General features: G+C 33.2%; 2 protein-coding genes across 8 annotated transcripts in view; one reads left to right on the top strand and one right to left on the bottom strand.

Moving 5' to 3' along the window:
• The window catches only part of SUN3 (Sad1 and UNC84 domain containing 3), a 53180-nt gene extending 29426 nt beyond the window's left edge, over nucleotides 1-23754 (bottom strand). For 2 of the 7 annotated variants that reach the window (XM_003762545.3, XM_031957242.1), the window contains exons 1-4: nucleotides 21011-21304; nucleotides 8510-8576; nucleotides 6699-6760; nucleotides 6024-6127 (exon numbers count right to left, since the gene is read on the bottom strand). In XM_003762545.3, the coding sequence (XP_003762593.1) occupies nucleotides 6024-6127; nucleotides 6699-6760; nucleotides 8510-8538 (195 nt within the window). In that variant the 5' untranslated portion in view covers nucleotides 8539-8576; nucleotides 21011-21304. Of the gene's footprint in view, nucleotides 1-6023; nucleotides 6128-6698; nucleotides 6761-8477; nucleotides 8577-10193; nucleotides 10430-21010; nucleotides 21305-23644 lie in introns of those variants that run through there. The other 5 variants (XM_031957240.1, XM_031957232.1, XM_031957235.1 and 2 more) reach the window with 5 other exon arrangements.
• The window catches only part of C1H7orf57 (chromosome 1 C7orf57 homolog), a 44689-nt gene continuing 38191 nt past the window's right edge, over nucleotides 21432-27929 (top strand). The window contains exon 1 of the mRNA XM_031957246.1: nucleotides 21432-21618. The gene's annotated coding sequence lies outside the window, so the exon portion shown is untranslated. The remainder of the gene's footprint in view (nucleotides 21619-27929) is intronic.

Here is a 27929-nt window from a genome sequence, read left to right as displayed (position 1 = left end):
TTAAATCCAATTGCATGTCATGGCATCACCTCCCTGATGTCTTGGTCCTATTTAAGAACAAAGGGCAAACAACAATTAAGATAATGGAGGACTAGGAAAAGTTTCTCACATCAAGTAGGACTTCATCAAAGACTTGAAGGAAGCTAGGGAAACTCAAAGACAGAAATGAGATTTTCCACTGCAGGCATGAGAGACAATCAGTGAAAATTCTGGAGCTAGAAGATAGGAGTATCATGTAGTAACAAAAGCAAGGAGACTAGTACTACTTTATCACAAAATGCCTGAATGAGAGTATGCTATGAAAGTAGGAAGTCCAGAAAAGGAAGAGGGAATGAAGTTATAAAGGGCTTTGAATGCTAAACAGAAGATCTTATGTGTGATATTTGAGGTAATAGGGAGCCAATAAAGTATATTGAATATGGAAGTGAAAAGAGCACACTTAGGAAGATCACTTTGACAATTGAGTGGAGGATAGATTGGAGTGGGGAGACTGGTGGCAAGGAGAATAACCAGCACTTAAATCATTGCAATTGCCCAGGCAGAAGGTGATGAAGGCCTGAACTGGGGTGTTTCGGAGTCAGAGAAGAGGAGAGAGATACATGAATGAGGTTACAAGAACTGATAGCACTTGGCCAAATGTTTGGATATTAGGTATGTGAAAGATGGAAGAGTCCAAGATGACAACTAAGTTCTGAGCCTAGTAGAGTAGGAGGATGGTTGAAAGGCTTGAAAGGAAAACATAAGGAATATAACTTGGGGCATGTTGAGTTTAATATGTCTATAATATCCAATTTGAGATGTTTAATAGGCAGTTAAAATTGTGAGACTGGAGGGCAGGAGAGGTTAGGACTGGATAAGTAGAAATGAGAACTTCACTATAGAGATGATAATTGAAGCCATGGGAGCTGATGAGATTATCAAGTAAAATAGTATATAGAGAGAAGAAAAGGCACAGCACAGAGACCTCTGGAATACCTATGGTTGGTGAAAATGACTTAAATGAAAATTTAGCAAAGAAGACTGAGAAAGATTGGTCAGACAGATAAGAAGAGAACCATAAGAGAGCATTATCACAAAAACTTGGGGAAGTATCAAAGAGAAGAGAATGAGCAACCCTGTCAAAAACTGCCCACAGACAAAAAAAGGATGATTAGCAATTAGATCATTGATAATGTTGGAGAGAACAGTTTTAGTTTAATAATGACATTAGAAGCTAGAATGCAGAGAATTAACTTGAGAGAGAAAAGGAGGTTAGCCACAAAAGTGAGGAGAAATATAAAATAATAGCTAATGGGAAAGGATAGATCAACTGAGAGTTTTTTGAGAATAGGGGTGATATGGGCATGTTTGTAGGCAGTAGGGAGGCAGTTAGTAGATAAGAAAATGATTAGAAATGATAGTGATGGTTATTTAGAGAAAATAGGATAGCATGAAGTTATAGAGTGATTTGCCTTGGCATTCTCATGTTTCAAGTGAGATAGAAGTGAAGGAGATAATGGCAGAAGGTATCTAAATGATACAAGATGAGTAAGGTCTCTGAAAATGGCCTCAAATTTTTGTGAAATATGAGACAAGGTTCTCAACTGAATGTGCAGGAAGAGGAGAAGATATGGGAAGTTTGAGGAGGGAATGTACTGAAATATAATTATTTTTTCAAGAGATATGCCTGACTCATATTTAACAAAAAATCTATGTACTGTTATTTAGTAATTCATATGGTATCTTCAATATCTTAATCAAATCTTGTTGTAACAAATGCTTGTACAGAAAATATTCATACCATATTTGTAGAATCTAAGAGTCTATGATTGTCTTATGTTAGAAGATAGGTCAGTCATTTAGTCCAATCACTGCCAAAACCATGAATTTCTTCTATTTTGAATTGGTTATCCAGTCTACTTGAATACCCCTATTGACTGGAAACTCAATGACTAAATAAAGTATCTCATTTAATTTTGAAGAGCCCAAAATGTTAGAAAACAGTCATTTTGAGCTAAAATTTCCTTTGTTAAAACTTTTACCAATAGGTCTCACTTCTTTCTTATGTGGAGCCAAGTGGAATAAATTTAAGCCTTTTTTCCTTGTGAAAACCCTTTCTAATCTGGGAAAAACCAACCAACCAACCAATGATCTGTATAATTTCTTTTCTTCAAGCTAACCATCCCCAGTTCTTTCAACCATTTTCAAATGCCATTGTTTGCAAATTCATCTAAACATTTTGATCCCATTTCCCTGTACAAATAACTTGCTTGTCAATGTCTACTTTAAACTGGATACTTGTGATTAAATACAGTATTTCAGATATGGTCTGATCATCAAAGAATGCAGCAAGACATCACCTCTCTTGCTTTGAAAATTTCTTTTCAATTTCTTTTAACTCATTGATTTAAAGCTAGGAAGAAACTTTAAAATCACTTAAATTAACCCTTTCATTTAAAAAACAAGGCAACTGAAACCCAAAGAAGTTGTAAACTGTGTTAGGTTTAAGACAGCAATAGTTTTTTGGATGCTACATCATATTGTTGACTCATTGAGTTAAAGCTCCCAAATTTTTGTATCTCTCTCCCATCTTATTTTTTTGAAACCTTAAATTTAGGACTTTGCTTCTATCCCTATTCAATTACATCTCTGATTTAACCCATCATTCTAGCATATTGAGATCTTTGGGAATGCTAATTAAAAAACCAAATTTAATATATCAACTTTTTCTTAAATTAATGTCATCTAATTATTTGAAAAGCATATGAAATGTTTTCATCTAAGTCAATGAGAAAAAATAAATGAAAAGAGAAATAGAGCTCTAAAAAAGCTTCTATAAATTTAGCTCTTTGTGGCTAATTAGTCAAATAGCAAATTCCCCTAATTACATTGCCTTATCATCTACTTTTCTGCATTAACTCAAAAAAAGAAAATATAAGAACCATTCCCCAATTGATAAATGAGCAAAAAATATGATCTATGTCCAAAGAGTATAAAATCATGCCTATCCTTTGTTGTAATAATACCACTACTAGGACTGAATCACAAAAGAGATTTTTTTAAAAAGGAAAAGAACTTATACATATAAAAATATTTATAGTAGTTCTTTTTTAGGGCAAAGGGTTGAAAACTGATGAAATGCCCATCAATTGGAGAATGGTTGAAAAAAATTATGGTATGTGATTATGAAGGAATATTATTGTTCTATAAGGAATGATGAGCAAGATATTATCAGAAAAACCCGGAAAATCTTCTAAGAGTTCAAGCAAAGTGAAATATACTGTATATATAGTAATTGTGGGATGATCAACTATTAACAACTTTGCTATTCTCAGCAATTTAATGATCCAATATGACTCTGAAGGATTTATGATGAAAAATTTTATCCACAAAAAGAATTGATTGTGTCTGAATACAGATTAAAGCATAGTTTTTTAAAACTTTTTTTCTTGAGGATTTTTTTTTGCATTAGTTTTGTTTGTACAAAAACTTTTCAGTTTGGTATAATCGAAATTTTCTATTTTGTGATCAGTAATGATCTCTAGTTCTGCTTTGGTCATAAAGACCTTCCCCTTCCACAGGTCTGAGAGGTAAACTAGAGGATTTTTTTTTGGAGGGGGGAGATTTAAATTTTCTTTTGCAATATAACTTTTATGGAAATGCTTTGCACAACTTCACATGGAGCTTCTCAATGTGGGGGGAAGGGGAGAATCTGGAACTTAAATTTTTATTTATTTTTATTAAAGCTTTTTATTTTCAAAACATATGCATGGATAATTTTTCAACATTAACCCTTACAAAACTTTGTGTTCCAATTTCCCCACCCTCCAAGATGGCAAGTAATCCAATATATGTTAAACATGGTATGTTAAATCCAATATATGCATACATATTTATACAATTATCTTACTGCACGTGAAAAAATCAAATCAGGAAAAAATGAGAAAAAATAAAATGCAAGCAAACAACAACAAAAAGAGTGAAAATGCTATGTTGTGAACTACACTCAGTTCCCACAGTCCTCTCTTTGGCTGTAAGTAGCTCTCCTCATCATAAGATCATTGGAATTGGTCTGAATCATCTCATTGTTGAAGAGAGCCACACTCATCAGAATTGATCATCATATAATATTGTTGTTGCCATGTACAGTGATTTCCTGGTTCTGTTCATTTCATTTAGCATCAGTTCATGTAAGTCTCTCCAAGTCTCTCCGAAATCATCCTGCTGATTGTTTCTAACAGAATAATAATATTCTATGTCATTTATATCACATAACTTATTTAGCCATTCTCCAAATGATGAGCATCCGCTCAGTTTCCAGTTTCTAGCCAGTACAAAAAGGGCTGCCACAAACATTTCTGCACATGTGGGTTCCTTTCTCTCCTTTAAGAAAGATATAAACCCAGTAGAAACTCTGCTGGATCAAAGGGTATGCACAGTTTGATAACTGTGGGCATAGTTCCAAATTGTTCTCCAGAATGATTGGATCAGTTCACAACTCTACCAACAAGAGATAAGTTGCACTCTTTAATTGCACCTCCTTGTTCATTTTATATACTTATATTGCTTCTTAAGACAAAATAATGTTAAGAAAAACTTTCCCTTATGATAAAATAGTCTTCAATATGGCCACTTTTCCAAAGTGCCAATAAACAAATGGATAAATTTAGAATTTCAGAAAACTTTATCAGCTGGCCTCTTAAATACTGTATTGACAAGAAGATTATTACATGTAGATTTTCTGTAACAAACAAAGATACAGGCTAATAAAAGATCTTATTTCCTCAGAAATTAGCTCTTTGGAATTAGTTTGGTCTAATTCTGTGATTTCACTGGTATAGAGAATTTTCTTTCCACCTATAGTCTTGGGGAAAGTAAACAGATCAATATTATCATTCTTGGAAAAGATCTCCCAGGACAGCTAGTTTTCTATTTCCTATCTTTCTATCTTCTATATCACATTATACATAATGTCATATAAAAGGAAATTTCAACACAAATGCAAGCCACTTTGAATGAGCATAGATTTAAGGCCAAGAGCCTTGCTTGAAGTATTTCATTAAAAACGCAACAATTGGGCTTCTTTGTGATGTGCTTTATCTAATATCACTACACAAACATTCCAACTTATTTTAACTATGAACAGCAGGGACAATTCCAGAAGGAGTTCTGGAATCCAAGTCAGAAGATCCAGGCAATCTGGGTTCAGGCTTCTACTTTTCTACTAATCTTGAGCAAGTTACTTTCTTCTACTTCAGTATTCTCCCTCATAAAATGGAAAGTACCCTTCTAGCTTGATTATTTTATAAATGATTGCCTAAACTTGTACATCTAAGGTTGTAAGGGGGAATACAGGGAGACAGAGAATGAAGGAGAGAAAATGAGTATTATGGTTGCTGAAGTTTTGTTTTCAATGAACTTTTGGAAATTGGTCATGGGTCAGTTAGTGATTGGTCATGATCCCTGCCATCTGATTTCACATAGTAAAAACTATAATGATTATATGATGTCATTGATTAATCTGACAATTTCACACAAAATAAAACTTGACTTTACTTTGATAAGTGTAGTGCAATAGCCTCAAGAAATCAGTCTAAATAAACAAAAATATGAATCAGGACTTTACATTGTTATTAAATTTAAGAAAGTTTATAAGTACAAGAATCACTGACTTTCAGGGAATTTTCTGCAAGTCAACAGTATGGGTACTAAGAAAGTTTAGATTTTGCTGTTATAAAAAAAAGAAAATAGAACAAAAATTAAGGTCTTCCTTAGTAAATAAGTAAGCACAATATAAGTAATAAGGCTATGGAAATGAAGGTAGAAAGATGAAAAATATGACATTTCATTTTCTTAATTGACTGAAGTGTATAAATAAGATCTAAAGCTAGAGTTGCTTTTAAAAAGAAAACATATAACCTTGAAACAAGAAGATATCAAATTATGTTGGTGGACGTAAAACAAAATATTTTACAAACCTATCTGGTTTTATGACAAGTGTGTTTTTACACATGTATTTAAAAACATTTTAATATAAATGTTACCTGGTAATTGTAGAGTTTAGAACCATAATCTGCAGAAAGTTCATACAATTGCCTGGGTATGTGAGACAATCCTGTCCTTCTGAGCTTTTCACTATCATGCAATCCTGTTAATCATACAAAAACAAATTTATTACAACAGAGCTGAATTATTATCTACTAACTTATACAGTCTGTAACAGTAGGAAACTAATAAGACTAATTAATATGTAAAATTATTCAAAAAACACACAATGCCATATAATTTTGTTGGAATAAATTAAACACTGCTTGTTGTTTAAAGTAGATAGATAAGAGATTCACTAATAAATTTCATGACCAAGTTGGTGGCTTATTCTGCATGTCATAGTCTGAACCCTTTTCTGGGTCCCTCAGCTTTGATGGATCATGTACAAAGTAGCAGTGTATATTCTTTAAAGAAAGACATTTTTATTTCAATATATTTTTAAAAGATAATAAGGGAAGTTCATATATCAATTCCGTGGCATATAATTCTCAATCCCAAAACAACAAAACCCAAAAAACTTCTTAGTGTGTGTGTGTGTGTGTGTGTGTGTGTGTGTGTGTGTATTAGAAGGGCATATGAAAAACAAGTCGTGTTTGGAAACATATTTTATGCACCTATAGGAATTGAAACGATGGTCTTGGAGAACCTTTTATAATTCAACTAAAACTTACCTATAAAGATAAAAGTCGCTAAGACCATCACACTTAGGATAATCTTCCACGAAAAATATTCCCTAAACAATATAAAACCAAGAATACAATGTTGCAATATTATTGGAAACCTTTTTTAGACATTGCCATCATTTGTGCCTCTATCCCCCCAACCCTCTCGGACTAAATTAATGGATTTGCCATCTTCTTAAAATGGTAAACTTGTTTCTGCATGTAATCTTGACTATACACCAGTGTTCACTAAGGCCCCAGAGAATATATTGTAAATAGCTTTCAATCTAAGGTAGAAATTCCTATAATTTCGAATTTCTATGACATTGGGTTGTTAGCTAATCTGTGGGTGTGTCTTTGTGTCCAAATCCTTACTATGTTTTGATCTCTAGTACCTAAGAGCTTTCTACTTATCTGACTTCCAATAATTTCAATTCTATGCTCATTTTCAATTCCTTAGGCACTTGTTTTTCCCTTCAGTTTAGAACTCAGAATATTTCTTCCTACCCCTTGGTATCCTCACTATCTGACATCACCTTTCTAAATTCTGCTTTTCCCTGCTTTTCCTTATAGAAGAGATGCCTCAATTAAGAAACAGTGACTGCCGCTAGATTGCTTGGTGAAAGGTGGTAACAGCCTTCTTAATTGTTTTCTGGTCTGATTCTTTTCCCAGCTTCTTCCTACCTTCCCCGCATATTGGCTGTCTTACATAACTGAGTAAACCAAGGAATAATCCAATTCTTTTTTTTTTTTTTATCATCCTCTGTCCATTTGGAGAGTCTTTATTTTCAAATGTAAGCCCTCCCTGATTTCCCTTCCTTGAGTACCAAAGAAGAATAGATTTCCTCCCTCATACTTCATTCTGGGCCACTATAGGCTGACTTTCTCCTCTACTGACTTTAGAGATGGACTTCTGTTATGGAAGAATTTGAGTGGGGGCATCTGTCTCAGCCTTACCTTCTGGAGTTCTTTCTAGTGGAAGGGTATTGCCCAAATCATTGAGGGAATGCTGTTTTCCCCAATGGGCCAAGTGCCTCTTGAGGCCCATACAGCCTGTCTTGAGGATTTTCAGTCTCAATGTGCTCCCTAGAGACTGTTTATTCTTCACAAGGTTCTGATTTTTATTCTGAGCCTAACCCCCCAAATACTGGGGGGTGGCATTTGTTCCACAAATTCATACTAAAAACCAGACCTATTTCTCCATTCCCCCTCCCTCCTTCTTTGGAACACATGCACACACATACTCCTCTGAATGTGTCTATCTGAACCATTAGATTGTCCTGTTAGGAAGAGTTAAAATTTGCTGCTCAAACCATGCTATATCAAAATTGTGTACTTTCAACTTCAAATGAGTCTCAAACACTGAAAATTGTGTATGGAGCAGGACCTTTTCTTCTACTTGAAGTTGATGAAAGCTGCTGCATCCTGTGCCCTAAAAGGACAAATATCTAAACATTTAATAAATCTTGATTTCAAAAGCTGGTGCTTCATCAATTCAATAATGACTTTTATAAAAGACTATTTTAAGAGGCCTCCCAGGGAAGCATAAATGACACTAGGAAGAGAAATTTCATCCCATAGCAGATTTAGATTGAGAAATTAGGGTTTAGATAAGTAGTAAGCTCCCAAATCTGATTCACAACTTCTTATTATTGCTGGTTGTAGTTGTAGTCACATTGTGAGGAGGTGCTTGAGACTAGATCTGATGCCCCCACACAAAGTCTCCCCTGGACCAGGGCTCAATGCACAGCTAGAACTTGCCAGCTCTGCACTTGCCCTGGCACTCACCGACTTCCTCACTTTCCAGTATACACACTCACTGATTCAACCACTCCCTCACTCTCTCCATGTTTCCTTGATCATCACCGCAGCACACTGTGGAAGTCTCTGAAACAAACAAGCAAAAAAAAATTATTAAAGTAAGCTTAAAGAAATAGAGGTCTAAATAATAAATACTTCTTTCCAAAAAGGAAAGATATCCATTAGCATCTCAAAGAAGGTACCAATGATGTTGAAGACTCTCAGACAAACCCATTCAATAATATATCATGACAATTATAAATATAAAAATAATTTCATAAAGGGTTTCAGACTACTATTCTATCCCATCTCCTCTACCAAACTGCCCCCTCAATCAGCCCCATCTCTCTTTATTTTCAATCTTTCCCGGTCTACTGGTTGCTTCCCTATTGCCTACGAATGTGTCCATGGTTCTCCCATCCTCAAAAAACTCTCAATTAATCCTTCCATGCATGTAACCTACCATCCCACATCTTATCTGGCTTAATTGCTTGGAAAAAACATTAAGTGTCTTTACTTTCTTTCCTCTCTTCCCTTCTTAAGTGTCTTCAATCTAACTTCTAACCTCATCATTCAACCGAAATTATTCTCTACAAAGTAACCAATGATCCCTTATTTGACAAATCTAACCATCTATTCTCAACCTTTATCCTTCTCTATCTCTCTATAATCTTTGCCCTCAATTGATCATCATCCTCTTCTCCTCAATACTCTCTTCTCCCTAGGTATTTGGGACACTATTTTCTCCTGATTCTCCTCCTTCTTATCTACAACTCCTCAGATTCCTTTGTGGAAACTTCATCTAAATGGGAATTTCTTAAATTTTTTCCACTTGCAACCCCTTTTCACTTGAAAAAAATTTTTGCATACTATCAGGTACACAAAATAGGTATACAAATCAAACATTTGCTGATAATAAATCATAATTGTGAGACATCCACATTCAGTTATGGGATCCTATATTAGTATGCAATTAAGGATAATTTAGAAAGGTTTCCTATAAATAAAGGTATTTTGCCTGGAAATTAAAGGAAATTAGGAAGCCAGAAGGAAGAAAATTATTCCAGACAATTCAGTGTCACTAGATTGAAGAGCACATAGAGGAGGGTGGGATCTAAGGTGTTAGAAGACTAGAAAATTGGCAGTGGGGTTTTGAAGGATTTTGAATGCCAAATAGAAAAACTTAAATTGAATCCTAGAGATGATGGGAAGCTAATGGAGTTTTTTGAATAGATTGTTATCATGGTCAGACCTGAGCCTTAAAGGGAAAAAAAAAAAAAAACTTTGGTTGGCTGAATGAAGAATAGAATGGAGGGGCTATTTCAATAGTTCAGGAGTGAGGAGATAGAAGGTTGCTATAGGGTGGTACCAATGTCAGAGGAGAGAAGGAAGGGAGTTATGTGAGAGATATTGTAAAGAAGCTGACAAATTTAGCAATAGATTAGATATGGGAGTTGAGAGATAGTGAATTATTGAGAATAATCAATTCCATGCTTAGGGGACTGGAAAGGTGGTGATACCTTTGACAATAATAATAAGAAAATTTTGGAGAGAGGACTATTTGTGGGGAAAGACAATGAGTAGAATTTTGGACATACTAAGTTTGAGATACCTATAAGACAGCATGTAAATTGTAAAATGAGCTGGAGAAGGAAATGACAAATTATTCCAATATCTTTGCCAAGAAAAGCTTCTGCCTCTTACTGTGTAATCTTCGATAAGTTACCACTTCTTTGAATCTTTAAAATGAAGGTATTGAAGATGATGCCAAAGTTTATCCATCCAATTCAAAATGTTATATTCTCTCTTTCCTTGAACCTTTCATAGAACTTTGTGTTTCTCTTATGCATTCACCAGAGGCTAATTTGTTAAATAATTATTTATCCAATTATCTTGTGGTTCCTTGAGAATAGGGAGCACGACACAATCATTTTGTGTACCCTAGAACACCTAGAATGGTATATTGCAATTATTAGGTATTAAATAAATATGTGTTGAATTGAGAAAATAGATCTAATAAATAATAAAAAGGATATATTTTAAAATTGGGGAAATACTAATTTCAACTATATGCTAGTATATCTAATGATCAAGTAGAAATTGAAAATTACTTACAAAATAAAAAGTACCAAAATTATTGTCCAAAATGAAAAACTTGAATATATCAATAATAATTATTAAAGAATTACCAAACAAAGGTATTCAGGCATTACAAATTCACTAGAACACTATTTAAGAATTTCTGAAGAGCAATTATTTCCTATAGTTTTAAAAGAATTAAAATAGCATTTCTTATACATAATAGATTATTACCTTGAATGTGTATAATAAGTATTACTCAGATGTTCATTGAATTGAAAAGATGGTTTATCTAAATAATTTTGAGGTACCTAAGTTTTTATTCTCCAAATATGAAAAATAATATGTAGAAAAATAAAATTATAGGCCCAATTCAAATAGATGCTCACATTAAGCTAAATATTAGTTATAACCAAGAAATTTTTATGAATTGAAAGTTAGTATTATATAGGTCTCATAACCCATCTCAGCATGAGGGTGGAATAAAAATATGGAAATATGGTGGGTCCCATCTGTGACCTCATGGATACATAAATACTAGTTGTGAATGAGGCATACAAACCACATCATAAGGAAGATCCAAACTTTAGAGAATTAGTATCAAATCCCTGAAACTCCATTTTGGTTTACTGATCTTCAGTAGACTCTTTTGGCCCTGTATTTTCTGACTGGCAAATGGTTTACTTGCTTGCCTCAGTCCCTTGGATTATTGGCACCCTGTAGCAAACCAAATTTACATTAGAATTGTTCTCATCTCAACTTTGGTTCTCTTTCTTTTACCCCCAGGTGAAGATTATTGTTTCCCCCACCTAAAGATTTTCTAATTGTTTAAATATATCCATTCTACTTTGGGCAGGATATAACTGTTATGAGATTAGATTACATAATTCATAACAGGAATGAGAAAAATAGTAAACATAACAGTATCATCTTAACATACACTGAAAAGACATTCAGTAAAATATAAACTTTGCCTGAAATATAACCTCTACTAATATCCTACACTTCAGTGTTTTATTGGATAACTGTAACCTGGGTTCTCAATGTCTTTGCCAACAGAACACAAAATCTGGTAGATCCTATCAAGTTAAAAGACTTTATCTACAAATTCTTAAAAAGACTGTCTTTTAATGACTATATTTTGAGTACTGAAATTTTTATCACAAGAGTACTGGCTGCTATATGCATGTTTTCCTGTCTGAAAATAGAAACTATTTTATTTTTGTCTTTGTATCTCCTGCACTTGCAAGGTCCTGTGATTGGCATATAGTAGGAACTTAATAAATGTCTTTTGACTATCACCAAACCTATTTAACATAGTACCAGTGATGGTATAAAAAAAAAAAAAAAGGTTTAAGTATGCAAAGAGAATTCAAACTGGAGAATTCTACCTAAAAAAGACATTAAGGGTCATCCAGAAATCAATCCAGGAATTTGATAGCATTCTAAGAAACCTCTCCCATCCTGTATTTGTATAGTTGTTTTACCTAAATGGAGTACTTTAAGTTTATTCTTTCAAAGTTCTTATTGCTCAATTTAGAGCACCATTGCAGCCCTTCCAGGGTGACCTGGTATGCACTTTCCTTAACCATCCTGAATTTCAATTTACTTATCTTTTAAGGACTCTCAGACTTTAGGGCTTTTTCCAAGCTAGATCTAGATCACTTGTATTATGAATCAGTTCTAATTTCCAACATGTTAGCTATTTATCTGTCATCTTTCTATGATTCAAAAATATGATGAGGGGCAGGTTAGTCTGTTGTATATTGTGGTATAAGAAATTTAACCATAAAATGAAGGAGAGATTTGGATAAGCAGCTTGTGGGAAAGGATAAATCAAGTGAAGGCTTTTTGAGGATGGGAGAGATATGGGCATATTAGTAGGCAATAAGGAAGTAGACAATAGAGAATAAAGACAAGGATTGATAGAGAGGGAAATCTGCTGGAGACGTTGGAGAGAGAATGGAATCATTTGTTTAAATAAAGATGTTTCCCTTGATGAGAAGAGCCACTTTTCCATGTGAGACAGAGGTGAAGGGGGAACTAGTGTTAGGGATCTGAATGATATAAAGGAGAGGGGAGAAGAGAAAGCACTATGAGACTGGCCTTTTTTTTTTTTTTTTTTTTTTTTTAAGTAACCTACCAGAAAAGGATCTCATTCTTTTAGAGTGGAAAGTTTGAGGAGTGAAGATTTTTAAAAAGCCACTGTGCTGAGTAGGTTAGTGAATTGATTAGGGAGATATAAAAAAATGCTTTGCTGGAATGAGCATCAATTGAGATTACATAAATTTCTATTAGATTCAGTTGGCATGTTTTGTGATTTTCTTCCAACTTTGTTCAGAAGTATATGAGTAAAATAATGAAAATTATTTGATTAATGATAAAAGGAAAGAATAAAATAGCCATAGACATATATTACAGAACTCCTGGACAGATAGATGCATGAAATAGATGAGTTCCTAATCACAAAACTCACACAGAAACAATGTCCCAGGACTCTAGACAGAAGGGAACAAAATCAACTGGTTCTTTTTACATCTTGTGGTGGATGAAATCCCTGATCCTATTCTCTTGATTTTTTTTTTTTATCCTTTACTGAGGCATCCTCTCCCCATTCCTTTGTCTTCCCATACTTTCATCCCTGTCTGCTTCAGTTCTTCTCTTCCAAAGTTTTATCATGCTCTTTCTAACTTTATGGACAACAAACTTTCCATCATCTTAGAAATAAGGACTAGTTAAGAGCTTCACTGCAATGAAACTGCATTCCTTGGTGGGTCTTTGTATTCTTCCTTCATTCCACTCATCTGGAGAAGACAAGTTATCATGTCCTATGCGTGCTTCCTTGGGAATGTCTTAAGGATTTATGTCCAAATGAGGAGACAATCAAGAACTTGTTAATGTTCTGAATTTCTCAGACTCATATTATTATGATAATAATAACATACTATTGTTATATGGCTTTTCAAGCTCTATTTCTCAATGCATAGGACAGAATCCCAAGATCCTGGCTATAACTGTATTTTATTTCAGATCTTGTCTCTGGCTTATCTAAAAGGATATTTTAAGATTTTTCTTCAAGTGATATGCTGAAACCATGATTTACTAGAGCTATAATACCCCTATAATTAACCAAGTTAACTGTTCTGTTGTGATTTTAGGCTGAGAATTTTAGCAAGTAGAGGTCTTCAATCACTCCTATTTGGACCTTAATCTCTACTACTAACTTATTTTCCCATATGGGTTTCCCAATATAAGTTTTTTTCTTTGTTCTTGGAAAATATATCATGTGAGCTATAATTTTCCTTTTCATAGCTCTGGATATCCTGGGAAAACACTTCCATGATGGATATGTTCCCCTACTGTCTAGAGACTCTCCCCTTTTGGGTCTTCTTTCCAATAAATCAAATACAGGATTGTTCTATTGCTCTATCAATTTTTTCTCCTAAACAAGGAATATTCACATCTTGTTTCATTTTCTCAATCTCATCCAACACCATTTTTTAGCAATGCATGTTATTTCATTAGGCTATGTAATTAGTACAGTGCCTGACACATAATAGGCACTTGATAAATGCTTATTGACTGATTGACATTATCATCTCAAGTTCATTTTATTTCCTATGACCTAAGCATCACCATGTATAAGCATAAGGCCAATTATTTCTGTTATTTTCACCTGTGAATGATTAGATTTACTTACCCCTTCATGAGTTGAGTTTGTTGTTAAGCTTAGTTATCTTATTCCCAGGGGGAGATCTCATTTATTCTATTGGCTTGTATATATTCTCACCAGCATACTTTCTCTGAGTTGTTATATTTTTGGATAAATGAACTAATATTTCATTTGCTATGTATTTTCATTGTGGAACTGGCATCTGATGGGAAAGGAATCAGATCAAACTTCTAATTCTTAGTTCATATAATTTCATAGGATTCAGATTTGATTATTCTGTGTTTGAATTTTACATTTTCATTGCTTTGCCAGTATATATATTATTTTCCTGGTTCTGCTTACTTTTCATTAATTCATATGAGTCTTTTATTATTTGTAGTCTTTCTTTGTTGTCATTTGTAGTAAGAAATGTAGTATTCCATTGCACTCATGTACAACTTATTTAGCATTCCCCAGTTGAAGAAAATCTTTGCTTTCTGTTCTTCTATTACCCTCCCTTACAAAAAAATGCTTGGTATATATGAAACTTCTCTTTCTACCAGTGACCTACTTGGGGTATATTTCAATGGAATGAACAATGATAACATTAGGTCAATGGATATGAACATTTTAGTCACTTTCTTAGCATAATTTAAATTGCCTTTATGAATAGATCCAATTGCAGCTTCACCACTAACGCAATAATGTGTCTCTTTCCACAATCGCTCTATCATTGATCATTCCTATCTTTTATTATCTTTACCTGTTTCCAGGTATGAAATGAAACCTCAGCATTCTTTTATTATAATGATTTAGAAAACCTTTCATATGATTACTAATAATAATCTCCAATTTACTTGAGAACTGTTTCTTCATATTCTTTGTCTATTTGTTGGGGAATGCACTCTTTTGATATTATATATTTCTATTAGGTTGCACATATACACACACACATATCCATATGTATTAGATATATATCAAATTTGTTTGATATATTTTTCTATTAAACTACTTCCCTTAATATTTTGTTTTATTGTTTGTGCAAAAGCTTTTTAAATTTCATATTGTCATTTCTCTTTTGTGACCACCTCTATTTAGTTTTTAATTATAAATTACTTCCAAACAATAATGATTTGTTGTTCATTCCATTCAGTTGTGTCAGACTCTTTGTGACCTTGTAGACCATACTGCATAAGGTCATACAGCAAGTGACTATATATACAATACTATATAACAATACACTAACCATATAAATGTAAAAAAGAATGAATAACCACCACAAAACAATAGAAGTAAATGTTTTGAAACAATACCAAAGTTTGGCCCCAAAGAAGGTACATGAGAAGACATCTTCCCTAAGTCTTTGCATAGGTTGGGGAGAAGGGAGTCCATGAATGTGGAACATTGCACAACATCAGTTCCTTTTGATTTATTAATCAGTTTTACTGATTTTTATCTCCTTCTTTTAAAAAAATATTCCTTATTAAAAGGGGTGGTTGTCTGTAAAGGAGAAGGGAGAGGAATTCAGGAAAAATTTTGGTGATGAAAAAGCAAACCATATCAAAATCTACTTTTAAAAAATTTACCAGATGTCCATAACTTCAAAAGTCACTTGAAGAGCTTCTTTTTTTTTGTATGACCTTTAATATTCAAGTATAGTTCAAATTTATGGTATAAGTTGTTGGTCTAAACCAATTTCTGCTATGGTCTCCTCTTGATGAAGCTATAGTGGCTTTCTAAATATTCAATAATTATATGTCCAATAATCCAATAAATAATTTTCTCAGTAATTAAAAACAAATTTACTGACCTATAATTTGTAAAGACCAAGGTTTCCTCTTTTTTTTTCAAAAAATCAGAAAAATAAGCCCTTTTCAGTCTTTTAGTTCCTCTCCCATTTCACAATCTTTCAGCTATTATGGACAGGGACTCATAATCAAATATGCCAATTCTTTTGGTACCCATGAAGGTATGTCATCTGAATTCAAGGATTTGAATCCTTTGAAGTCTGTTTCTTGCAACAAAGGCAGGAATAGTTCCCAAGAAGGTAGATTGGCTCTTGCACAGATTCCCTCTTATAACTTCCTGTTAGTAATTTTTGACCTGTCATTTCCAGCTCAAAAGTTACTATATTTGGCAAAGAAAACAGAAACAAAATAAGAGTTAATCTAGTCCCCTACCCAAGCAAAAGTCCTTTTTCCTATGTTCCTTATTTGATCCTCTTTTTTCTCACAATATAACTAAAAACCCCAAAGCTTTTTGGCTGTTCTTAGCTTCCCTTGTCATCTTTAGGCCATTCTGAGTCTTAGTCTTCCTGACTCTGTTTTTATAGAACTGTGACACATTTTTGTATTTATTTTCTGTTATTGACTTTGCTTTCATCTTCTGTGAATTTTTAAAAATCTAACAGTCAATTATTGTGTATCTAATTTATATTTTAATATATTTAACATCTACTGGTCATCCTGCCATCTAGGGGAGAGGGTGGGGCGGGGGGGGGGTAAGAGGTGAAAAATTGGAACAAGAGGTTTGGCAATTGTTAATGCTGTAAAGTTACCCATGTATATATCCTGTAAATAAAAGGCTATTAAAAAAAAATCTAACAGTCAATATACATATTTATTAAGTACCTCTATGTGCCAGGTATTATGCAAATAGGTTAATGAATTAATGGTTTCATCTGACAAATCCCATTTTCCCTATTCATAGGAATTGTTTTTGTGTCCTCCTCTTTCATTTATTCATTCATTAAAAATCTTCCATTTTCTTGGCAGACTTCCTCTATAATTTTAGTGCACAGAATCTTCTCTTTACTCTAAACCCTTCAAAATCTGCTTTTTCAAAATCTGGGATTCAAGTTAGACTATGCCTGAATTTTGTCTCTTTATCATAGACTCTTGTATTCTCATTATTTTCTTCCCAACAACCAATTCTCCTCTGTTATTGAATTCTAGAATATAATTTTTCCTTATAGATTTCTCCATTTCCTGAAAGATACCATAACAAGTCAAGAAATCATTAGTTGTTCTAGGAAGGGAGAAAGCTCCAGTAAATATACGGATAATTCCAGTACCACATCATATCATGCTTTTGTAGCAAGCAAGCTCTTTATCTACTCCTCATCTACTTCTACCTTTTGTCTAGGTGGTCTATAGCATGTTCATGACAAAATAACGTGTTTCTCCCTTTATTAACCTTCATTTCAATATTATCTATATAGCTTCTCCTCTATGATTTCTGGATTTTTAAAAAAATATTGTTATACCTTAATATTCAATGCTACCTCCACTTATTCTGTTTCTTTCAAACAGGACATAGACACCCAGAACCAAAACTTAGTAATGTGTTTAGTGGTCAGAGTCAAAAATGGTCTGACCTATATGTCAGGAATACTAATTTGGCAACCCGATGAAGAATGGACCGAAAAGGGGAGAGATTAAATTTATGGAGATGAATTAGGGTGGTAATGAAATAATCTAAGAAAGAAGTGATGAGAGGCTAAATTAGGGTGGTCAGGATTGGAGTGAAAAGAGTGAAACAGGAAAGATGTTGTAGAGGTACAAACGATGAAATCTAGCCACTCATTTGATAGGGAAGTGAGAAAACTGAAAAATCAAGGAACTCCCAAGTTTGTGAATTGATTGATTAAAGGAATAGTGATGACATTAATAGAAAGAGGGAAAATAGGAATAAGATTTAGAGAGAAAAATTAATTTGATTTCAAACAGAGTCACTTTATGTGCTGAATAAGAGCCAATGGAAAGCTTTTTTTTTTTAAAAAGCAAAAGAGTATCATAAACAGAATTTTATATTAAGTATAGAAGGCCACAAGATCTAAGACAAAATACGTGAGTCACCTCTCTGTGCCGCAGGGTAGTGACATTTTCCAGATAAGGTCAAAATATTAATGTGTTTTATGTGACTCTACTTGTTACAAAGTAGAGTACTTTAATTGGAGAGAGAAGTAGAGTAAGAGTGCAAAAAATGTTAATGAAATACTGAAAAATGTATGAGAGAGCAAAGAAAGCTAAGCAGGGAACTCAGATAAGCAAGGCAGGACTGGTACTATTATCAAATTAAACATTACATGCACTTTTAAAAAACACACAAATTCACAGTTTCATATCCTAGTAGTCTCTTTTTCTATTACTTGTGTAGGGAAAGATTTGTTTGCTAAGTTTATAATGAAGGATTTTTAAAATAAAACAGTTGCACCAAATTATTTCTAGAGTATCTTCTGAATGGAAGCAAACATTCTGAATAGATCCTCTGAAAGTCACTTTGGATTAGTTAGGCAACAATGTGGAGGATGAGTTGGAGTAAGAGAAAGGATAGAAGGAGAAAAATCTGTGAGAAAGTTATTGCAATAGTCCAGATCCATAATAACTAGAACCTTGAGTAGGACTAAAGGAAATAAGAGAGAAGTGAATAGATAAAAGAAGGGACCTGCACTAAGGCAGGTCCCTATTCACTTGGTGATGCCATCTGAAGGCACAGTACCTTAAAAAACTCCTCTTCTTGAAAAAGACACATATGTGCAAAGATGTTTGTGGCAGTCCTTTTTATTTGATAAGGAACTAGAAATTGGGTGGATGCCCATCAGGTGGGGAATGGCTCAAAATGTTATGGTGTGTAGAATATAATGGAATATTATTGTTCTATAAGAAATGACAAGCAGGCTGATTTCAGAAAAATCTGGAAAGATTTAAATGAACTGATGCTAAGTGAAGTCAGCAGAACACCAAGAGAACATTGTACACAGTACCAAGATTATGTGATAATCAACTGCAATGGACTTGGCTCTTTTCAACAATAGTATGATTCAAGAAAATTCCAATAGACTTGTGATGGAAAGTGTCATCCACTTCTAGAGAGAGAACTAAGGAAACTGAATATGGATCAAAGCATAGTATTTTCATCTTTTTTTGTTTGCTTGGTTTTTCATTTTCATGTTTTTCCCCTTTGATCTGATTTTTCTTGTGCAGCATGATGAATATAGAAATATGTTTAGAAGAAATGGACATGTTTAATCTACTTTGGATTGCTTGCTGTCTTGGGGAGGGAGGAAGAAAGAGAGAGGGAGAAAAATTTGTAACACAAGGTTTTTCAAAGGTGAATAATGAAAATTATTTTTGCATGTATTTGGAAAAATAAAATGGAAAAACCCTCCTCTTACAGGCTACTTGCAAAGCTAAACCTACAAAATAGCAAATTTCATAGGCACCTAGGTTCAAGATAATTTTCTTCCATTTTCTTCCTGAAATACCAAAGGACAATGTTTCCTTTCTATGAGCCCTACTATCAAAATTAGTAATATATATAGCACTAGCTGCTACTACTGGATCTGTATCCCAAGGAAATCATATAGAAGGGAAAAGGACCCACATGTGCAAAAATGTTTGTACCAGCTCTTTTTGTGGTGGCAGAGCACTGAAAATCAGTACATGCCCATCAATTGGAGAATGGCTGAATAAGTTATGGTATCTGGAAATAATGGATATTATTTTTCTATAATAACAATGATGAACAAGCTGATTTTAGAAAGGCCTAGAAAGATTTACATGAACTGACACTGAATGAAACAAGCAGAACCAGGAGAACACTAATAGCAAGATGGTAATGATCAACAAGTAAATACTTGATTCTTCTCAGCAATTCAGTGATCCAAGGTAATCCTAATAAACTTTGGATATCAAATGCCATCTACATCCAGAGAAAGAACTATGGACACTGAATGTTAATTAATATATGCTATGTTCACTTTTAAAAATTTTTTTCTTCTGCTTTTTTTTCCTCTCATGGTTTTTCCCTTTTGTTCTGATTTTTCTCTCCTAACATGATCCATGAAGAAATGTACATTAAAAAATAAATGCGGGGGCTTAGTGGATAGCACACCAAGCTTAATGTTAGGAGGACCTGAGTTCAAATCTAGCCTCAGACACTTAATACTTCCTAGTTATATGACCCTAGGCAATTCACTTAACCCCAATTGCCTCAGCAAAAAAAAAAAAAAAAATGTACATGTATAACCAGAAAAAAAATAAAACAACAACAACAAAAAAAAGACATGGCATTGGGCATTGGCCTATTAAAAATAAATAATTTTTAAAAGAAAATCATCTGAACTTTTAAAAATGCTGTTATCGTGGATATGTTTCTGATAAAATGTCCATTTAATTTTTTTCCTAAAACAGGTCACTTCCAGTGATTTAAAATGATAATTTAAAAATTAAATCATTTAAAGTCCCTAGGATATTGCTAAGACTTTGTAGTTTTCCAGAGAACTACATATTAAAATATACAAGCTAATTAGAAGGACAGTGTATTTAATTAAAATTTACAAGTTTTTATAAAGAAAGTACAGGAGATCTACAAGAACTTATTGCCTATTATTATGCTAAAAGTTATGCTTTGACACTGTGAGTAGATATTAAAAAAAAAAAAAAAAAAGTCCAAGATAAACTTCTTGCCCATAAAGAAAACCTGGGCAGAACACTTTCAAGTTAGAATAATATAACCTTAATAGTATGCATTTATATTCTATGCATATTTGTTTTCCTTAACCTAGCATATTTAAACAATTCACTGCGCTTATGTGTATGCACATGTATATGTGTGTGTACCCTATAAATAAAATCAAGAAAAAGGAAAAATACAAGTTTAGTCAACACAATCTTTTCATAGGTCAAAATTCTTCTAAGACAAGAAAGAAACCTATTGGTTGGTTTTCAAGTATTTTTCACTTCTAAGTATACCAGATATCTATAAGAAAGTTTACAAGGTTACATACCAGTTTAAGTCTGGGATTTGATCTGCAGATAATAAATCACTACTAGTTGTTCCACTTTTGTCTTCTTCAGGGCAAAGCCCCCAAAGCTTTATACATCATACTCAGGGTTGACCTTACCCTCATTGTCACCACTAAATAATCAATCAATTAAATCACTAAATAATAAATAAAATGAAATATATCATTTGTTATCTCTAATATATTTCATATAAAACATGAAATTATACATATTGGAAAGTATTCTGAGAAATATACATCTCTTTTCAAGAAAGAAATGGTGAGTGATTCAAGATTGGATCAAACTTTAAAAGCCTTTGTTCCTACAGCTGCATCATTATAATACATCATAATGGAAAAACAGCTGACTAGCAAGTCTAAGTTAAGTAAGCACTTTACCCTCATCATGCTCTTTGCTTTTCATATTTTTCCCTTATGACTACTGTGACTATTAAAGAACCAAAAGGCCTTTTAAAATGAACCCAGCTGGAATCATTCTTATTGTTAGAACTGGACAAGTTGGAAATTCCTAATGTCATAGCTCTGTAATCAACAGACAAAGTAACTGAGTAGTTCAGCAGACTGACAGATATTGGGATGGATTCATTCAGGTGAGTAAAATACTCAGCGTAAACTCTGGTTGAAATGTACAATGGGAGAAACTTCTTTGTTTCTTTCAGACCACTGAAATACCATTTCATTTAAAATAGTTCAAAATTTTAATAGTGGTGCTCCAATGTCTGAAAGAGCTATATTCCTTTTAAAGTGTCTACACACCTAAAAATAGCCTGTTCCTCCAGGATAATATAATAAATTATATTTTTATATCATTTTGTTAAAAACTTCAAGTGACCAGAATAGCACATTTTATAGCTGCTTTTAAAATCCATGATTCTTGACAAGATTAGAAGGGAAGCAATAAACTGGGAAAACATTTTTACATTCAAAGGTTCTGATAAAGGTCTCATTTCTAAAATATATAGAGAATTCTATATATCAATTTTATAAGAAATCAAGCCATTCTCCAATTGATAAATGGTCAAAGGATATGAACAGACAATTTTCAGATGAATAAATTGAAACTACTCCTAGTCATATGAAAAGATGCTCCAAATCACTATTGATCAGAGAAAAGCAAATTAAGAGAACTCTAAGATACTTCCACACACCCGTTAGATTGGCTAAGATGACAGGAAAAGAGAATGATGAATGTTGGAGGGGATGTGGGAAAACTGGGACATTGATGCATTATTGGTGGAGTTGTGAATGGATCTTACCATTTTGGAGAGCAATTTGGAACTATACGCAAAAAGTTGTCAAACTGTGCATACCCTTTGATCCAGAAGTGTTTCTACTGGGATTATATCCCAAAAAGATCTTAAAGGAGGGAAAGGGACCCACATGTGCAAAAATGTTTGTGGCAGTCCTTTTTGTAGTGGCAAGAAGCTGGAAACTGAATGGATGCCCAACAATTGGAGAATGGCTGAATAAATTATGGTACATGAACGTTATGGAATATTATTGTTCTGTAAGAAACGACCAGCAGGATGATTTCCAAGAGACCTGGAGACAGACTTACATGAACTGATGCTAAGTGAAATGAGCAGAACCAGGAGATCATTATACATGGCAACAAGACTATACAAGGATCAGTTCTGATGAATGTGGCTCTCTTCAACAATGAGATGATTCAAACCAGTTCTAGTTGTTCAGTGATGAAGAGAGCCATTTACACCCAGAGAGAGGACCGTGGGAACTGAGTGTGGACCACAACATGTCATTTTCACTCTTGCTATTGTTTGCTTACGTTTTGTTTTCTTTCTCAGTTTTTTTTTTTTCGTTCTTGATCCAATTTTTCTTGTGCAGCAAGATAACTGTATAAATATGTATACAAATATTGGATTTAACATATATTTTAACATATTTAACATGTACTAGACTACCTGCCATCTAGGGAGAGGGGTGGGTGGGAAGGAGGAGAAAATTTGGAACAGAAGGTTTTGCAAGGGTCAATATTGAAAAATTACCCATGCATATGTTTTGTAAATAAAAGCTTTAATAAAATAAAAAAAGAAAATACATGATCCTTGAATAAAAACTTAAGACTTTATAACTATCAAAGTTTATAACCGAGTGGAATTATGTAAGATTGCTTCTGATAATGAGAGGCAGGAGTAGTTGTAGAAGAAAATGCAAGATATCTGTCATGTCTAAGTGCTAGTTCAGGTGGCCAAGGGCACAATAGCTGAATGTGCAGGGATACTGAGGCCCTCCAGCAAAAGGGAAATTAAAAATAAACTACACATATTTTAGAGAATATGAACTATGATTAAAAATAAGACTAGAACTATTCATGTGCTCAGAGTGTGTGTTAAGTAGAAGGGGGATATCTCATGGATGTCCTAAGTTAGATCAAAGACCACAGTTATGCATTACAAGTTATTTTCAAAATAATCTAACATGTTTATAAGTAGATGAAGACCATGGCGAAAGTAACATAGTTTAACACTCAAGTTTTATAACTTCCAGTCCTTTTCCTTGTGTGCTTTTTCAATAGATACCATCTTATATAATGTGTGCAAAACTCATTACAAGGTACTAGAGATAGAGGGGGGGAGGAAGCAAAATTGTCCTTACCTTTACATTTTATTTAAAGTAGGGCTTTTCCTCTACCTCTATTATTGTTGTCACAGGGAGAGTAAAAAGATCTAAAATGTCTGAATCAGTTGACCATAAGGACCAGAGGTTTAACTAGACAAAAAGAAGAAAATTAAAAAGAAAAAAATTAAATTTAAAAATTTTTTAAAAGGAGGCTCTTAGATAATAATTTTAACAACTCTTAATAAAGCCCAACTCATGTACTATGAGAGGAAGGGTAATACAAAGGAATACTAAAGAAATGTCAGCAAAGGTGATGGATCTTGTGTGCTCTGAGACAAACAGGTTAGATGTGAACTCTAAAATGCTGGCAGAATTAGGTCCTAGTGGAACCATTGATTGCCTTAGCACTTCAAATAATATGATGAAAGTGCTTCCAAAAAAATCAAAGAAATAGGTGTAGTATTATAAGATTTCAAGTTAGCTCTCCTGGAACAGTTATAGTGAAGAACCTGAGAAGGAAGACAATAAAGCAGGTGGTATTCTTTCATGTTTTGATAACCACAAGAGGGTTCGAATACTTGAATACATCAAAAATACTAAAATTCTGCCTACTAGAAGTACTTCATGGAAGATGGTGCTGTCCACATAAGTGAGTAAATGTTAATTTAACTATTAATGTTTTAACTATATAATAATAGAGTATTATCACAAACTTGGAAACATTAATTATGAAATGATTTTTTCAACAATACTTTCAACTCCATGTTGCATATCATTCTGCACATCAGTGTGGGGCAATTATAAGAATTTCATCCCTAACTCTAAATTAGATGAAATAAGAACAGAAATTAAAATTTTAAGGGGAGAAAAGATGAAATACCTAAGATTATTGAAAATCTTCATTTAACACACATTCAATTGTATGCTTCCACAATATTTAACAGAACATGTAAAAATATAACAAGACCAGCACACTACAAGATATGCTGTGGGCATTGTCATAGTGAAATGAAAGGACAAAGGGTATAGCTTTTAAGAAATATTCCTAAGGACAGGATCAAATAACACCATGGCAAAAGTACTTTGAAAGAGTTACTGAACTGAGAAATGCACCAGAAAATTATATCAATATCTTACGAGTAGAATACACTCTAGCCTGATTAAAGGCAACAAGAAAAGAAATACAGAACAGACTCCAAAAGACAAAAATTTAACAAATTCTAGATTTCCTTATTCTACAATTTAAAAAGTCAAAACATTAATGCCATACACAATGTGTAATAGATCAACATAATTAAAAAAAAAAAAACTTGCTATTAGTGGTTTTAAGAAGCAAAAAAATCAGGAGAGAATGAAAAACCTTGGAGAAAGATTTAGAATATTTCTGGACACATACACAGTTGCAAGAAGTACAACATAACAAAAAAAGTCCATAAGGCCACAGATAAAGCTTGTAAAGATACTCTGATGGTAGAAATTCTTGTGTGGACCAGTAGAATAAGTACACCATTCTAGATGGGACATAGCGTCCAGAGCAGAAATTCTAGATGTAAAAGGGTTGAAATTTCTAATACATAGTTTCTGATTAGCAAAGCTATGGAAAAATTAATCACAACATTTTTATTAAAGCTTTTTATTTTCAAAATATATGCACTGATAATTTTCATCATTCACCCTTGCAAAACCTTGTGTTCCAAACTCTCCCCTCCATTCCCCCCCACCTCTTTTCTTAGACGGCAATCCATATACCTAGATACCTAGATGGTAATCCAATATAATTCACAAAATATTTTAAGTGACTACTATGTGCTAGGCATTGTCCTTAGACACAAATGCAATAGATATGAATACAATTACTGAAATAGTTTTTATTGGCAAAGAATTTTTATTTGAACAGAAGAAATAAGGACATATACAAGCATATATAGAATGAAAGGGGAGTTAATATAAATAAATACAAAATACATTAATATGGTTTTGAGAGGTTGGGCATTACGATGTGGGAGTATTAAGAAAGGCCTCATGTAGAAAGTGGTACTTCAGCTGAATTTTTAAGAAAGGGGTTCTATGAGGCAGAGGAAGGAAGGAGAATTTCCAAGTAGAGGGGAGAACTAATGCAAAGACAAAAGAGGAGTGATGGAGTATCTTTTGTAAAAAAACAAACAAACCAAAAAAAAAAAAAAAGAGAGAGAGAGAGAAAATACCAGTTTGACATTGTTGGAAAGGTAATAATGTTCAATAAAATTATAAAAGATTATTTAGTCAGAGCTGTGAAGGGATTCAATAGCTAATTTAATGGAAATTTATAATTGATTCTAGAGGCAATAGAAAGCCACTAGAATTTATTGAGTTAGGGGTGTGATGTGGACTTGTGTCTACATGATGACCTAGAGATTTGTGGCAAGGAGATCAATTAGGAAGCTGTTGCAATAACCTAAGCAAGAAGTGACAAAGATCTGAAACTAGTTAATAATGATGTGAGTAAAGAGGAGTCAAAGAGAGGTTATAGTGCAGAAAGGACTTGCCCTTGCACTTCAAGAGAAAGAAATGGAGAATTTATTTCAGAAGTCATCACATGAAGGTTTCTTCACCTATCAGTGATCCAAGTATAGATCAATTGCTTCACTAAAAAATCTAGAAAAACTGGAATAGACTGCATTCCAGTTGAGAGGGGGAGTATTACAATTTTTTTAGAAGTCTTCAAGCAGAGGTCAGATGACCTTCTCTTATATATATTACAGTGGGGATTCCTTTGGCGTATTGACTAAACATCTGCCAAGGTTACTTCCAACTTTCAGATTTAATTCTGTGAAATACAAAAAAAACCCCACATTATTTTAGCTAAAGAGTAAAAAGTATGTGCCAAAAGTCTAAATACTTTATAGATCAGCTCATGATCATCTCAGCAATTATTGAATAAGCCTTCTCAAAACACTGCAACATTTATTCTACATTTTTTGTTTATTCCAAACCCTTTGACTCACTTCTTCACTCTTGGTTAATCCACATATTGAAGATACATAAAAAGACCTAAGTATAAAGAGAACTCTAATGCATTTAATATCATGAAGAAAACTAATCTCTATTTAAATCAAGCCACTAATACAAAAATGTAAAAAACCTGTTTATCCTTAAATCCATTATCATTTCTCTTGTTTTGGGAGTATGAATTTCAAATCAAAAAGATAATTGCATCAAAACATCTCATCAGTCAATGATATAAATGTATGAAATCAAATTTCTTAGTTCCACCAAAAAATATAAAGTCAGACTGAAGGAATAAAATAAATATCTGCTTGATGACCAACCACCAATCAAAACTGAAACCAACTACAGCTGGTTTCTTGACAATTGGCAACCCCAATATCTTTATCAAGAAAAAGAAGTTTAGCTACATTATGTCAGCCATATTAATATCATTTTAGATGTATGTGTATACATATATATATTTATATGCATATATGTATATATATATATATATATACGTATGTAGGTTTCTAGGTGTGTATACATATATATGTGTATATGCACACATAACTATATCAATGCTTAATTGTAGCCTGGGCAGGTGGGGGGAGGAAAGGGGGAAAAAAGAATAAAGTAAAAAGTGCACATTAGAGAACAAAAGAAAACTACAAGAAAAAAGAAAAGATGAACAGTTCTGAATATAATCTATTATTATATATGATTTCTGGAATTGGAAATTTTTTGTTATATATTCTGAATCTTTTGTATATTCTGCTGTGCACATAACAATGTTCTTTTTTATTTTTCTATTTTGTATTTAAGTTTTAAATAAATAAATTCATTTAACAAGAAAATAATTTAACAACATTGGATTGACAAAGCTAGGCTTAATTAAATTTAGGAAGGTTTCTCAAGCTGCTACAAATTTGAAACAATTTTACCTACAGAATGCATAATATGATACAGTACTGACTGAAGTATCTTTAAAGACAAATCCTTTAGACCCACAAAGTCTATTCATAGTAAGATATTACTTAAGTTACTTGGAAAGATCTTCTAATCCAGTTTTCATATGTAGATCTATGCATTTGATATGACATGATTCAAAGAAGAGAGAATTCTGAAGTCTGCTCAAATAATAAGTCATATATACAATCACTATAGTATTATACATGGACAGAGCCACAAAGCCATATTAATTGAATTCTGCAAATTTTTAAAGCATATGCTTGGTTCCTAAGAATAGATACAAAAACATATCTCTCCCCATTTCTTTGCAGAGGTGGAGGGGAGTGGTATTCATGGGCCTAGAAAATCACATATGTTTCAGATTTCTGCAATGTGTTGCTCACTT

Source organism: Sarcophilus harrisii, chromosome 1 (assembly GCF_902635505.1).
Source record: "Sarcophilus harrisii chromosome 1, mSarHar1.11, whole genome shotgun sequence".
Taxonomy (NCBI): domain Eukaryota; kingdom Metazoa; phylum Chordata; class Mammalia; order Dasyuromorphia; family Dasyuridae; genus Sarcophilus; species Sarcophilus harrisii.
Note: the sequence above shows the minus strand (reverse complement) of the source record. Positions and strands in the feature narration are given on the sequence as shown.